This window comes from Sceloporus occidentalis, unplaced genomic scaffold (genome assembly GCF_023333645.1).
Source record: "Sceloporus occidentalis isolate IW3139 unplaced genomic scaffold, rSceOcc1.0.p SCAF_1, whole genome shotgun sequence".
Classification (NCBI taxonomy): Eukaryota; Metazoa; Chordata; class Lepidosauria; order Squamata; family Phrynosomatidae; genus Sceloporus; species Sceloporus occidentalis.
Window position 1 is genome coordinate 213,172,683 of NW_028316981.1, and position 15,944 is coordinate 213,188,626.

Sequence of the window (15,944 nt, forward strand, 5' to 3'; positions counted from 1 at the left end):
AATCCTTCCAATAGATCACTCACAGACATGCATGCAGAAGGCCATTGTTATACTGATTAAGAGTATAAGTTATATTGAAACACACTGTACCAAACCAGTAGCAGAAATGTGCTTCTATTATTTATAAAATATAAAGTGCATTATTATGAAATCACAAAAGTGACAGACTTTCTGTCTGGACCATAAAGTTTTAAAAGAGAGGTCAGGGCTTTAATGTAAAATTCTCTCATGAGAACAAATAATTTAAGAGGTACAAACTGATTTTTTCACCCTGCCCTCCTAGAATTGTTTTTGGCCACGCTTTTTAGTGCAAATAAGCTTGTGTTTTTCTCAAGTTTAAGGGACATGGCATTTTGGGGGGTGCAAATAATATTTCTTTACATTATAACAGGCCCTTCTGCAAACAAATACTCAACGTGTTATTGCCACTCTCCAAAGGTGTAGATGTGCTGCCAGGTTTAAAGAGAAACTCTTTCCCAAATTACCATTTAAGCTCTTACGAGTGTAAATCTGACTATATAAACCTTGGATTTGAAGACAAGAACAAAACTAGTCACTTCCAATGGATAAATTAAAACCAGCATGTCACTATATAGAGCAGGTGGCAACTTTTAAGGCTCATATGTAGTAAGTCTCAGATGCTCACATCTGTATTAATTTGTAGTCACTGATTTGAAGAACATGGCACCCTGTGCCTGTATACAGAGAACAATTGAGCCCTGTTTAAGAGCGCAAGGATACATAAATCTGAGTTGGGTGAAAGAGGGCACTATGCAACAGGTCTACGTAGTACCTGGCTCAGTTCAGAAAGCAAGAGATAGATAACAGTAGTGCAAGTTTGCACATGCCAGTGTATTAACTAATATGCTTTCTGAATGGAGTAGGTAACATTTCACAGTTATTGACTTTTCTTTAAAAATTGTGGAGGAAATGCATTTTCTTAAACACCGATTAACCCCCAAATTAATATACTTTTACCAATCAAAATTCATAGAAATAATACAAACTATTTCTGTGAAATGTTTTTATCAAGGTAAGATAAAGGCCTGTTACAGACTGCCAAAATAAAGCTGCTTTGGGTCTCTTTGGAGGTATGCTATTTAAATGATGCATGGGTCCTAAGAGTCCGGAGGTCGTGCCAAAGCCACACTCCATTCCTAAGCACTGGAGTGCAGCTTTGGTGCAGCTTCCGGATTCTTAGGGTGCATGCATCATTTAAACAGCATACCTCCAAAGAGACCTGAAGCAGCTTTATTTTGGCAGTCTGTAACAGGCCAAAGTTCTAGTAAAAGTGGGGATGATAATGGTGTGGCTCTCCAGATATTGTTTGACTGCAAGTCCTGGGTTCCTTAGACACCACAGCTGATAATGAGGCATTTTGGAAGTTACAGTCCAAAAACATCTGGAGAGCCACATGACTACAGTCCTTGCAATAACTGCCCCCCTAACCCCCAAATTGACTGATCAAAGTATCCATTTTAAACAGGATGGGTTAGAAAATGCACTTAGCAAGACATAAACTAGGAAAATGTGAGCATCAGGAGTTCCTACATTCACATATCCCCTGTTTTGGAATCTGACACCATTGCCATTATACAGGCATTGGGATGTGCAGCAAAAAATCAACAGTGTGGTAATTCAGGTTCAGTCAATTAACTACAACTATCAGTTCAACAACATATACAGAATACTTCCATCCATCCATCCATCCATCCATCCATAAATTCAAAGGTTTCCCCCACCCCCAACTTTCATACAAGATTAATGTATAGCTTCCAAGAATCTCTTATGGCCCAGTGTGCCTCTCGTACTTAAAATAACCAAATTAGAAATCTTAGTTTTAGGTTGGATGGCATTTGTTATTTCTGAAACTAGACCAAATGTTCAATAGGTCCAATTATCATATACTGGGAAAATCACCTAAAACAGTGAAATTAAAGTCCATACTTCTCTTTTTCTCTGTCACAACTGTAACACACATTTCTAAAGTTCATTTGATGATTTTGGTGCAAACTCTTTTCCTTATGTTTGAAAAAAAATACTGTGGCACCAAGATAAATGTTGGGCTATATTTTCCACCTTCACAAATAAACCTGAAAAAAGGAGACACAGAGCATGTTTAATGCAACGTTGTAATGGAAATAGCAAGTAGAGAAAAAAGTAAAGCTACCATCGCTTCGGGTTATGGAAAATAATTTTCTTTTGGACTTTAAATGGCCAAATGTGAATAGTTGGAAAAGGACTATGAGGTTATGCTTCTGTATATGTAAAATAGCTTGTTCATAGACAGAAATAATTACACAGTATCAAGGTCTAAAGCAACTGTTTGAAGACAGAACATTCTAGATCCAATTTAAAATCTGATTTAAAGTGCAATCCTAGGCATGTTTACTTGGAAATCAGTTTCAGTGTATCTACTAGGCCTTATTCCCAGGTTAATGTACGTAGGATTGCAGCCCTATTAGAAGCTTTTGCCATAAAAAAAGTTTGTAACAAGTATCCTGCCCCCCATAATCCACATAGACCCTTTCAGCCATTTTCTTGATTATTTTGGTTGGTATTGTCTCTACGTGCATCTTTACACATAAACATAACAAACAAACAAGCTTCATTTATATACCGCTTCATACCGCCTAAGCAGTGTCTAAGCGGTTTACAACTGTAAGCTAATTTGTCCCCAACAATAGGTTTCTGTTTTAACAACAACAAAAAAAATGTATAGACTGTGGTTTACAATATTGTGTTAAGAGACAACACTTATATAGGAAATAATTTTCCTTTATAAAGGAATGTAGTGAATGCTTCAGTTAAAACAATGTAAAACCAGAGATTTGCTTGATACCAATTAAGTGCTGCACCAAAATCTCTCAAAGCATTTTTTCAAAGTATAAAGATAAAAAAAGTTATTCTAATACTTTCCCACATCACACACACACACACACAATCACTCAATTTATAATTTCAATCCCAACCATCAATCGATTACCAAATTCCCTCATCAAAGCAACCCCTTAACCCCACAAATACAAAAATAGCTTTTGAAATTCTGTTACACTATTTAAATAAACTCTCCCCACATGGTGTAAGCAATCCATAAAGAATGGATGATTCAAGATCAACATTATTCGGAACTAGTCTATTAAACATGGGTTTATATTGTTGGGACACTTAAATTACTGAGCTATCATAACATTGGGCAACCATTTAATTAACTACTGGCCATCATAATATAAAGGTGTGATCCCACCCCCTTCAAATTGTTTTTCCTGTAAAGTAAGCAGAAGATTTGCTTATTTAAAGATACCTTCCCAATAAACACACTTAAAATGTAAAGATCAGTTTTGGTCATAAATGCTCTGTGGTTAATATCAAACGATATTAATTCCATCTGGCTCACTTCTACCATGTTACACTGCAACACAAACCTTATACATAATATTTAAGAGGGCACAATAAATTTAGTGCTACTATACATAATTTTATAAGAGCCACTGGCCAGTTAATTATTCCTTCAAGAAATCACAGATATGTTGCTGGATATAATTTAAGATGAAAAACAGACCCTTGTAATATTATACAGATTGGAATTATGCAACAACAGGGAAGAACTTACAAAATCAAAGGCAACTTCCTCCGACTACTACACATCAATACCACCAGCCAAATCTCTGTTTTGCTTCTTGGCCTGTTGAAACACATCCTAATCAAGACCCTCTTGTTCTTCACCACTGTCCCCTCTGGTATCCATTCTTTTCTCTTTATGGCCGTTGTAAATTCTCCTCATCTCTTCTTCATACTTGATAAAGTTTTCCCCAAATCTTGTCCATGCTTTGTATGGGACAGTGATGGTGTTACGGTATGGAGGTCTCACCTCACTTACCTTCAAAAAAATACCATACCTGTTGGACCCCACATCAAAATAGAACCTCTTGTTGTCCACCCTAAAGGAAGTCCCCTCTGGGAGTTCAGGGGGTTCATCGCCCCCACTCCTCCTTTCTTCTATGTCTCCTTCACCATACTCTTCAATGAGCTGGACCAAAGCATCCCTGAACTCAATCATCCCCTGTGCTGGAAGGACAATAGTTTGTTCTTGTCCTAAACTGTGACCAAAATATCCTATCATCCCGGGTCCTCTAATCAAGGTCTGCCTTATCCTTAGGAAACGTCCACGTTGGTTCTCCTTCAGATCCAGGTAATACTTCCTATTGTCTCTTTCAATATACTCCGTTTTTAAAACACTGTGGAGATGCTCTTCTGACCCAACAGATGCTGGAGGTGATGGTGGGTGATGGTGTTGTCGCCTTCTTGAATCTTGCTCTTTGCCATTAGCATGATCATTCCGATGACTCTGGCTGCCTTTCAGGCCCAAATGGGCATAGTGTTCTATGAAATCTCCCAGGCAATCCTTCAGCTCAGAAGCTACTGACAAGGACAGAGTCAGTTTGCTTTTCCTGATATTGTCCTGTCTGCCTCTTCCTATCCAGACCTCTGCTATCTTCAGGAAACGGCCTCGGGAACTCTGCTTCACATCCAGATAAAACCTCTTTTTTTGGATGTCCACTCTTTTGGAGGCCAGCTCCTGGATTTCCATGCAGCCCGCCTGAGAAGAGGAGGCAGGATAATGATACTGCTGCTGGGACTGGGAGTAAATGCTCCTGTGTAGGCCAGAGCCCCCCACATTCCTTCCTCCTCCTCCTCCTCTGCCTCTCTCCATCTTTACCAATCAACTGAAAACAACAAATATATAAGAAAGATGCATCACATCGTAGACATCCAATGGGGCTATTCTGCTTTCTTGGCAATAGCCTCTGCATGGCACAATTAATTTCTCTAGAAAGATGCTCCAGTAATGCTCATCTTTCATTATAACACACAGCAATCTGGCTGACCCAGAGATGGATTAAGTTACAAACATAATGATAGAGATTTGTAACTTTCCCCAGGTATGTCAATGTTGTGCTACATTAGCCAGATTGATGTAAAAGGCACAGAACAAATCTCTGGAAGGCCAGCCGTATCGCAGGGCTTCTCTCGTCCATGCTCTTGTGCCTGGAATTTTATCCCAACATGCTTTTCCTGTCACAAAGACACAGCAAAATGGCCAAGTCCTCATCTATTTTGTAGTTGTGTACCTTCAAGTCATTTCTGACTTGTGAGGACCCTAAGGCGAACCTATCATGGAGTTTTCTTGGCAAGATTTGTTCAGAGGAGGTTTGCCATTGCCTTCCCCTGACTAGAGTTCAGGAGGACGCTGTTGTTCATGGCACAAGGCAAATGCCAGTAAAAACAACTGCAAAACACGTGTCCTTGGTTTCTAATTTGCCTGGCTTGTTTACTTCAAGGCTGGCCTGAAGAGAGATGGCAGTTTTTCTGTCAGCCAAGCAAAATTTAACTTTCCAAAATTTTATTCCACCCCCTTTCAAAAAATTATACTTTTATGAATTTCAGAACTAACATTTACACGCCATAGCGTTGTGGTTTGAACGCTGGACTACGGCTCTGAAGGCCAGTGTTCAAATCCCTGTTTGGCTAAGGAAACCCACTGAGTGACCTGGAGCAAGTCACAGTCTGTCAGCCTCAGGAGGAGAAGGCAACTGCAACCACCCTCTGAAGAAACTTGCCAAGCAAATCCTGTGATAGGACCTTAGGGTCACCATAAGTTGGAAATGATTTGAAGGCACATAACAACAAGAGCAAACAAAATCAACATATGAACAATTAATTTTCAAACAGTACTTCCCACCTTCAGAGAATTGGTGCTAAAATAACTCAAGTCTGCATCTGCACTGCAGCAATAATCCAGTTTGAGACTGCTTTAACTGCCCTGGCTTAGTGCTAGGGAATTTGGGAACTGTAGTTTGTTGTGGCACCAGAGCTCTCTGACAGAGAAGGCTAAAATGTTTCACAACACTACAGTTCCCAGGACTCCCTAGGATTGAGCCAGGGCAGTTAATGCGGTCTCAAACCGGATTGTTTTTGAAGTGTGTTTTGGACCTCTGGGGCCACCACAAACTACAAATCCCATGATTTCATAACAGTCCAATTGAAGTGGTGTCAAAAATGCATTACTTCTGCAGTGAGGATCTAGCCTCATCATGGCTTTCGTTTCCATCCGCTCTTTTAAAATCTCTAACCTACGCTGCATCCCCACTGCAGAAATGATCCAGTTTGACACCACTTTAACTGCCATGGCTCAATGCCACAACAAACTAGAATTCTATCACACTAAGTCAAGGCAGTTAAAGTGGTGTCAATACAAGATTATTTCTGCATTGTGGATGCAGCCTAGGTTAGAGGCTTAAAAGAGCTGATGGAAAAGAAAGCCAGAGGTTGTGTCCATGCTCCTGAAATAGCTCAGTTTGAGACTGTTTTAAGTGCCACGGCTCAATGCTATGGAATTCTGGGATTTGTAGTTTTGTGAGATATTCAGCTTTCTCTGTCAGAGAGCTCTGGTGCCACAAGAAATGACAGTTCCCAGAATTTCACAGCATGGAGCTATGGCAGTTAAGGCGGTGCCAAACCTGATTATTTCTGCCGTGTGGATGCAGCCCATGCCACTGAAATTCCTAGTTGTCAACCTAGACCTTTACTGCATCCATTAATGCTCCCATTTGATAAAACGCCTTCCTAAATTTTTCTGAGGGATGCTTCTCAGAGAGGCCAAATCAGGGTGACCAGATGTCCTCTGACTGCAAAGGAGGGCAAGGCACTGCCAAATGTAGGCCATTCAACGGAAAATGTAGGACATGGCCCAATAATAGCTCAAAACACTGATAAATCCATGCTTCTTAGTCATGTTCAAAATGGAGGGCATTTTGGAATTCCTCCTGGACAAAAATGTTGAAATGCAGGACGTGTCCAAGGTGACCAGATGTCCTCACTGCAAAAGAGGACAAGACACTGTAAAATGTAGGACATTCAAGAAATATGTAGGAATGAGCAAATAAAGCTAAAAACATTCATAGGCCTGTTACAGACAGCCAAAATAAAGCTGCTTCGAGTCACAGTGGAGGTATGGTGATTCAATGATGCATTAGTCCTAAGAGTCCAGAAGCCACACCAAAGCCATGCTCCAGTCCTTAGGGCTGGAGTGTGGCTTTGGTGCAACTTCTGGACTCTTAGGACGCATGCATCATTGAAACACAATACCTCCACTGTGACTCGAAGCAGCTTTATTTTGGCTGTCTGTAACAGGCCATAGAAATATAAATTCTTGCTTCTTAATCCTGGCTGGTCAAAATGGAGGCGCGTTTGGGCAGAAACGTCCTGGAAAAGAAGGACCTCTAGTCACACTTGGATGTGCTCCTTAGTCCTGCTCAAAATGGAGGCCATTTTGGGATTCCTGCTTGCCATGAAGGCTGAAATGGAGGCCATGTCCAGGGCGACTAGATGTCCTTACTGCTAAGGAGGACAAGGCATCGCAAACATGTAGGACCTTCAAGATAAATGTATGACATTACCAATTAAAAGGCTAAAAACACTCATGGAAATATAAACTTGTGGCTTTTTTGGTCATGCACAAAATGGAGGGACATTTTGAACTCCCTGGACAGGTTGAAATGGAGGGCACACTCCTGGAAAAGGAGGACATCTGGTCAGCCTAGTGTGCATCCAAATCCATGCTTTTTTAAAAGCCCTGCTTAAAACGGAGGGGCATTTTGGAATAATTGGGCAGGAGACTGAAATGTAGGACATGTCCTGGAAAGAAAGATAAAAAGAGGAGGGCATGCCTGGAAGCACCTGGAAGCAATCCAGTTTGAACCTGCTTTAACTGTCATGGGCTCAATACTATGGAATTTTGGGAACTGTAGTTCTGAGAGACATTTCGGCCTCCTCCTCCTCTCTCTCTCTCTCTCTCTCAATAGAGTTCTGGGTCCACAGCAAACTACAAATCCCAGATTAAGAAAAAGAAATGTGCAAATGTGTGGGAGGGAGGGAGGGAGGGGGGGAGGAGGGATAATGGATTTTATTCTGTATTGTATCTTTTTTACCCGTGCTGTAAGCCGCCTTGATCCCACCGGAGAGGTAGCACATAAGTCAAAACTTATTATTATATCTGTTACTATAAAGTATGTTTTTAATCTATGCATTGTTTAATTGTATCTTAAAGTTGTTGGAATCTGATTGTATTTTTAAAGGATTTAAATCTATTTTCACATTAAAAACACTGACATTCATCCGTATGTCTGGGATCTGATTGTATTTTTAACATGTGAGCCTGCCCCAGTTGTCTTGCACAGAGAGGCGGGGTACAATAATAATAGTAATAATAATAATAATAATAATAATTATATCTGTTATTTTAAGGAATGTTTTTACCTATGAATTGTTTAATTATACTTTAGGGGTGGTGAGGTAGGTAGGTAGGTACAAATATTATTATTATTATTATTATTATTATTATTATTTTATGGTACTACTACCAATAATAATAATTGTATTTCAAGGGTAGTGGGTGGGTTGTTGGGATCTGATTGTATTTTTAACATGTAAGCCCCCCTCCCAGGGTGTGTTGCACAGAGAGGCGGGGTACTACTACTACTACTATTGATTTATTATTATCATTATTATTATTATTATTTATTATTAAAGTGTCGAAGTCAGAGCTAGCCAGGGCTGGGGGGGGGGTCTTGGGGACCCCAGAAGTCCCTCCTCTCAGGGCTCCCCCCCACAACCGTGGGCCCAAACAGCCCCCCAATCATGGGATCAGAGTCCCTCCTTCTCCTTCCCTGTCTCCCCCCTTGGCCCTGCCTTCCCGCCCCAGAGAGCCGCCATGACAGGGTCTCTCAGCCACTGCCCCACTAGCCCCCCCCCTCTCTCTCTCTCTCTCTCTCTCCGCCCGAGGCGGGCCTACTTACTCCATGCTCTCCCTCGCCGCCCTCCGCTCGGCTCTCCTCCACCGGGCCGCTGCCCGTCCTGACCCCCGCCGCCGCAGTAACGCTGCCTTCCTCCTCCTCCGCCTCGATGCCGCCCTCAGCGACACCGACAAACGCATCCAGGGTCCTATCGCCGCCCGCCTCAGCGCCGCCGCCGCCGCCGCCCTTTTTCTCCCCTTCTAGCCCGGTTTTCCCCACTCTGAACCCCAAACTCGAAACACGGGCCCGACACTCCGAGGAAGGCCGCCAAGGGCCTTTTCCCCCCTCGCGAACGCCTTTTTTATTTTTCCTCACAGAAACGGCGGACTACAACTCCCAGAGCGCTCCGCGCGGAGAAAGCGGATCTGCGCATGCGCCTCACCTCATTTCACCTCCTGAAGTTGACAGCGGCGGAATAAGGAGGAAGAAAGGGGGGGGGGAGGGGAAGGAATGGAGAGGATGGCCGTGACGTCATCGCGCCGCGACTATCAGGGAAAGTGACGTGTTTTCCTGCGCGCCTAGTCGGCGGGAAAAGTTCTTCTCTGAGCTGAGGACTCAGGCGCTGCTATAAGCAGAGTGTGGTTTGCTGTGGAGAGTAACGTGAGTGGAGTTACGTCGTTACACCCGGGAAGCTTGAGTTAAATAAGGTTGTACCCTTGCTGTGTGCATTTGCCAGGCAGTAAGTTCCTTTGGAAGGGGATAGAAGGGGGCAGGCTTATCAGATCCTGGGGAGAAGTGACCAGTGGGGTCCCACAGGGCTCTGTCCTGGGCCCAGTGCTATTCAACATCTTTATCAATGACCTGGATGACAGAATTGGGAGCATACTTATCAAATTTGCAGATGACACCAAATTAGGGGGAATAGCTAATACCCCAGAGGACAGGATCAAGATTCAAAATGACCTGAATAGACTAGAAAGCTGGGCCAAAGCTAACAAAATGAAATTCAACACAGAGAAATGTAAGGTATTGCACTTAGGGCGGAAAAATAAAATGCACAGATATAGGATGGGTGACACCTGGCTGAATGAAACTACGTGTGAAAGGGATCTAGGAGTCCAAGTAGACCACAAGTTGAACATGAGAGAACAGTGTGATGCGGCAGCTAAAAAGGCCAATGCAATTTTAGGCTGCATCAACAAAAGTATAGTGTCTAGATCAAGAGAAGTAATAGTGCCACTCTATTCTGCTTTGGTCAGGCCCCACCTGGAATATTGTATCCAGTTCTGGGCACCACAATTCAAAAAGGACATTGAGAAACTGGAGCGTGTCCAAAGGAGGGCGACAAAAATGGTGAAGGGTCTGGAAACCATGCCCTATGAGGAACGACTTAGGGAGCTGGGGATGTTTAGCCTGGAGAAAAGAAGGTTAAGAGGTGATATGATAGCCCTGTTTAAAAGTTGGGCATGTCTGATGAAATGTTATTTCTTACCATTTCAGTTAACATATAAATCCAGATGAACGTATTGATAGGAGTATGGATTTTCTACCAAATAAAGTTCCTCAGTGGATGACTGAACAGAACAAAGTGGATTCTGTGGTTGACAAAAAGGTAGGCTATCCAAATATATGTCTGATTCACAAAGGAGCTGCTACAGAAGAAACAAGGAAAAGGGGCAGCTCATGAACTGCAGTACAGGCTGTGGTTCTCCTGTCTTTGGCTTTCAGTAAAATAAATGTAGTGTAGTGGTTTGAGTGCTGGATTATGGTTGTGGTTATCAGGGTTCGATTCCCTAGTTGGTCAGGGAAACACATTGCATGTCATTGGACAGGTCACACATTCTCAGCTAAAGAAAACACCCAATGATATATTCAACTTAGGCTCACCATAAGTCAAAATTGAAGGCACACAATGCCATAAAAGAACTACATGGGAGTTGTAGCTCTTCACCTCTGGCTCGAACTCACCACCTTGTTACGCACCGGCGCTGACCAGTTTTGGCCAGTGATTAAAGCTTTGCTCTAAAGCAGCAGAGTTACAGAGAATAGGCTGAAGACCCTGACAAACTCTCCAAGCCTTCTCACTCTTGCTTCCACAGAAGTCTTCCCACTTCTTCAGGATCCAGCTGGTTCTTGTATCTTCACTCAAGACACCAGACAACTCAGTAGTCTTATATAAAAGATCTACTTTATTCTACTATATACAGCTCCAAAACTATCCAATACTACCCACACAATACATTGGGATTCATAGCCATTATTATAGTCATTGGATCATACCACCCACTCTTGTCAGTATCCACCCAGTGGGCGTGTACATCCATTCTCATTGGTTCTCTTGTTTCAACCCACAATTAATGATTTCATCATTTCAGCCTTGACCACTTAACAATTCTCAGGTGTGTTCAATTATCCACTTTACATTTCTGTCCTTGGCATTTAGGACTTGCTAATTCCATTACCTTATACACCTGTGTGGCTCCTAATTGCTTCTGCTGAGTCACCCTGACTCTCACATACATGTTTTATTTCATTCACTGTATATTCCATGTTGCATTTTCCTTAACATACAGGCTATATGTATATGGTATCTATGAACCCTAAATGAATTTTGTGTTTAGTCTTGGGTCCCATCTCCAAGTTATCTCATTATGTGTATATGCAAATACTATGCAGGTATTCTAAAATCCAAAAGACCTCTGGTCCAAAGCATTTAGGAAAAGTGGGACTCAATCTGTATCAGATTTAATACTGCGATTAAAATTTGGCAGGGGCAGCAAAAATGCTTATATTTTTATTGAAAACAAGGCATATGGAGAATGTGTAAAAGTTTTTGAAGGGAAATCCTGCTCCTAGAAGCATCTTAGATGTGTAATTCTATCTTAAAATTTGCATTCTCCTCATATTCCTTGTTCTCAGATGTAATTGGGGCTTTTATGCAGTTACTGCGTCACAAAAATGTAGACATGGAAGGTTATTTTCTCAGGTGCTTTGGATGCTCTTCCTACCCCTTGAAGTCACCCATCCCTGGTGTGGATCATTAGTTGTGTCGTTTATGGAAGGGATTAATTTCGCATTAGGTGTAGCATGCAGTTGCTCAAGCTTCCTGATCATTGTAACAGATGCCTAAAAATGCTACTATGTATACTTTACAAAATGAAAATGAACTTTTTCACTCATACGGAGCTTGTTTTCTATCATTTTCTGTATGTGGCTTTTCAACCACTCTCTTGTAATACAGTCGGCCCTTCTTATACACGGATTTTTATACACAGATTCAAGCATACACGGTTTGAAAATGTTACAAAAAAGTATAAATTTACCTTGATTTTCCATTTTTATAAGGGACGCCATCTTGCTTTGTCATTATATGTAATGGGACTTGAGCATACACGGATTTTGTTATACATGGGAGATCTTGGAACCAAACCCCAGCGTATAACAAGGGTCCACTGTACTTGCCTTATAGGTAATACACTTGTAATATGGGTGAGAACACCAATGCATTTTGTCTCATGCAAGTATGAGTGATCCTTTAAATAATTTGTTAAATGTGCCTTATTATAAGCTGCCTTTTTCATTTTTTTATGAAGCAGAAGAATTCAACCCATCGGAGCATTCTGGAACACAACCTTCCGTTCTTAGAATTTCATGGCTCTGTCGTTTATAGCTATAACGCTAGTGACTGTTCCTTACTTGCAGAAGATATCATGTAAGAGACTGAAAAACTGTGTGTTTTGCAGCGATCTCTGAGTATTTTTTTCATTACTCCTCATGCAAGTTTTCCCATACAGTATTGTTCTGTATTGCCTTGACCTGATTATCACTGTTTGGTGCTGGGACTTAAATTAATTAATGCATTAACTAATCAAAACATTAATATTGTTTTGTGGGCTTTCTACTGAGATGCTCAAGGTAATTAATTAAGTGTCTAAAGTAATTAGAACCTATGATGGCAAAAAAGTAACAAGTGAACTATAGTTTTTTGTGGGTTTTGGGGTTATATTCTAGAAGTTTTTTGGGCTGTGTTCTAGTAGAGATTATTCCTAATGTTTCGCCAGCAGCTGTGGCTGGCATCTTCAGAGAATGCTGCCATGGAAGACAGTGGGATATATATATACTGTTGGCTGAGAAGAAGTTATTTGCATGTTAATTTATATATTGTTCTGTTGATGAATGGCAAGGCCTACTGTGATGTCCTGCCAGGACTGATTGAATTTCCCCTGCATTTTCTTTCGTGTTGGTTCAGGCCATAGAATATTTTCGTGTAGGAAAGTTCATTGTATTAGTTGTGGGAGGAGCTGTAGGATCCCCTGCATTTTTCCAGGTTTGGTTTGCCCTTTCCCAGTATGCTCTGTTTTTTGCTCGAGGCTTTTAGTTTGGAGCAGTCTTTTCTGTGAGCTGGCAGAGAGCTGTCTTTTGGTAGCAAACAGGCCCAGGCAGCCGGAAAGGGCATTTCTTACACCTTAGCCAATTCAGTTACCAAGATCAAGTTAGCCGATTTTAGTTACCAAGAATAAGTTAGCCAAATCAGTTACCAGGAACAAGTTAGCCAAATTAGTTACCAGCATCAAAGAAAACAAAGAGATCAGGAGCTGAAAGACCCTGCACCAGCTTCATTGAGAGAGGAGATCAAACCAAGATCAGACCCAGAAAGATGACACCCTGAAGATTGCTGAAAGTCTGTAAAGTATCTTTTATTTCAAGTTATCTAGAGCTGGGGAGGAGAAACTCTTTATTTTTGTTCTTCAAATTAAACTTCCCCCTTTTTTGAACTTTACATTCAGCTTCTGAGCCTTTTTGGGTAGAAGGGTTTGATCTCACCAGGGTACCGGCGTTGCACACCCAAACCTGCCACCACCTTTAGTTGGGTGTGTCTTCACACTTACAGAGTGTCCACAATGGGTCATTAAGTAAATGGACACCCTGTAGGCCTTGCCATTCAACAACAGAACAATACATAAATTAACATGCAAATCACTTCTTCTCAGCCAATCATATATATACCCCACTCTCTTCCATGCCAGCATTCTCTGAAGATGCCAGCCACAGCTGTCTGTGAAATGTTAGGAATAAACTCTTCTAGAACACAGCCTCGTAGCCTGAACAACCCCCCCTCCCAAACTATGGATGCTGGCTGTATAAGCCTTCAATTTCACAAACTTTTTGTGCAAGCACTAGTAGAATACAATTTGCAGTGTAGTGTGAGAAGAATTGTGGATAAAGATGCATGCTATGTACAGTAATAGGAAACTGTTTTTTATGGTATGTGTGTAAAGATAGCTATGTTGTAGTGATGTGAATTCAGTACTTCTGAATTAAAGTTTAACTGCTATATTTCTACTTTGTTGCCACAATCCTCAATGTATATGGATGGAAATTAGGGATACAGTTGAGGGTTTCTCTGATGGTTTTCGGGTAGATTTTTTCCACTGCTGAAGTGGCAGTCTTCTGTTTAAGTTCTCAATGTTATATCAAACAAGGGAAGGGGGGAATTCAAATATATAACCATGTCTGGATTGATATGCAAAGAAATTGTATAGCACCTTTGAGACTAAGTGAGAGAGAGAGAAGTTGGCAGCATAAACTTTTGTATACTAAGGCTACATCTGCACTGCAGAAATAATCCAGGTGACACAACTTGAACTCTCATGGCTCAATGCTATGGAATTCCCGGAATTGTAGTTATGTGAGATATTCAGCTTTCTGTGTCAGAGTGCTCTGGTGCCACAACAAACTACAAATTCCAGGATTCCATAGCATTGAGCCATGGAAGTTAAAGTGGTGTCAACCAGGATTATTTATGTAGTGTAGATGCAGCCTTCATCAGATGCAGAATGGAAGGAGAGGTTTGTGTTGAAGAGGGGAGGAGGGAAAAAAAGAGGAAAGGAGAGTATATTTCTGAGGCTAATTTCTGATTTGACATCCATGGTCTGTAGGGAGCCATCATTACCATATCACACTGGATCGTCTGAATTGGTATTTTGGAACTAAGCTTGAAATGCATTTTTATCTTCTAGTACAATGTTGCCTGATGGAGCTGTGTTAGGATTTGACATTGAATGGTCACCGGTCTATACCAAAGGAAAGGAAGGAAAAGTTGCCTTAATCCAGCTGTGCGAGTCAGAAGAAAAGTGCTATCTGTTTCACATCTCTTCAATGTCAAGTCAGTACAGTTCTCTTTAATTTCTAAATGAAAAGCACTCATCTAGTTGCCTCTTGCATAAGTGGATTTGTGAGATTTTCAACCACAATTTATTTGTCCATTGTACTGTCCATGGTACTGTGTCTGAAGAGTACTAAGGCTAACTTCACACTGCAGAAATAATCCAGTTTGACCCTGCTTTAATTGCCATGGCTCCATGCTATGGAATTCTGGGAACTGTAGTTTATTGAGGCACCTCTGGTGCAGCCTAAATTAACATATACACATGTTAAACCCTGACTATCCAATTACTATGCCAACAAAAGCTGATTTTATTTAAATAAGCACATTAAGAATCTACTACCTGATTATATTTTCTATGTGAAGGGAATATAGTCAAGTATGGAGTTCCCTTTTTCCCTGAAAAGAAGCTGTATACTCATTCTCCTGCATCTATAGAGGCCTGCATATGCTTTATGTGGGGGAAATTATGAAAGGTGTTGTCTCAGAAGCTACTAATCTTCAGTAATGCCTGCCATGATAATCTCTGCTGTTGTAACATACACAGTGGGACAATGTAATTTTTTTAAACAACAAAATATCATATGTCTTGATGTATCAAGTGGAAAAGACTGAGGAAGTAAAATAATCACTGGATTATTTTATTCTGATGGCAGAGGAGAAAGTTGATATATACAGTGCATCATTTACAGCTGATTCTGTTTTTCCTCAGTCATTCCATTCTCAGGATAGGATGAAGCCCAATAGCAATCCCTATATCTACCTGTATAATACTACAGTACTTTGTTTATGTCTCAGGTCAAAGGAAAGCAATGACAGGGATTGTAGCTCAATGTTCTCTAGTGCAGAGGAGACCATATTCAAATTTCTCCCATCCCTTGCCCTCTCCTCCCACCAGTCCTAGGGAAGCAACAGTGATACCAAGCCAGAGTCTATTGCAGCTACCAATCTCTAGCTGAACACAGTTCCAAAGGCTTCTGCAG

At 41.2% G+C, this 15,944-nt stretch overlaps 2 protein-coding genes across 8 annotated transcripts in view; one reads left to right on the top strand and one right to left on the bottom strand.

Annotated features, from left to right (window-relative positions):
* Positions 1-1,282: 1,282 nt before the first annotated feature.
* On the bottom strand, positions 1,283-9,194 carry PURG (purine rich element binding protein G). Of its 3 annotated transcripts, XR_016273247.1 has the most exons (3): positions 8,859-9,194; positions 3,614-4,727; positions 1,283-2,093 (listed from the first exon to the last, which is right to left on the bottom strand). XR_016273247.1 is itself a non-coding variant. In XM_089488816.1 (2 exons), exon 2 carries the CDS (start codon positions 4,712-4,714, stop codon positions 3,701-3,703), a length of 1,014 nt encoding a protein of 337 aa, XP_089344942.1. In that variant the 5' UTR covers positions 4,715-4,727; positions 8,859-9,194; the 3' UTR covers positions 2,102-3,700. The 3 variants fall into 3 exon arrangements, 2 of the variants coding, with proteins under 2 accessions (XP_089344942.1, XP_089344943.1); XM_089488816.1 differs by lacking the exon at positions 1,283-2,093 and having other exon boundaries at positions 2,102-4,727; XM_089488817.1 differs by lacking the exon at positions 1,283-2,093 and having other exon boundaries at positions 2,102-4,600; positions 8,859-9,193.
* A 136-nt stretch (positions 9,195-9,330) lies between these two features.
* WRN (WRN RecQ like helicase) overlaps positions 9,331-15,944 on the top strand; it is a 70,179-nt gene continuing 63,565 nt past the window's right edge. Inside the window, exons 1-4 of one of the 5 annotated variants that reach the window (XM_089488812.1) lie at positions 9,331-9,534; positions 10,296-10,407; positions 12,389-12,507; positions 14,816-14,961. In XM_089488812.1, coding sequence (XP_089344938.1) covers positions 10,333-10,407; positions 12,389-12,507; positions 14,816-14,961 — 340 coding nt within the window. In that variant the 5' untranslated portion in view covers positions 9,331-9,534; positions 10,296-10,332. Of the gene's footprint in view, positions 9,535-10,295; positions 10,408-12,388; positions 12,508-14,815; positions 14,962-15,944 lie in introns of those variants that run through there. The other 4 variants (XM_089488813.1, XM_089488810.1, XM_089488814.1 and 1 more) reach the window with 4 other exon arrangements.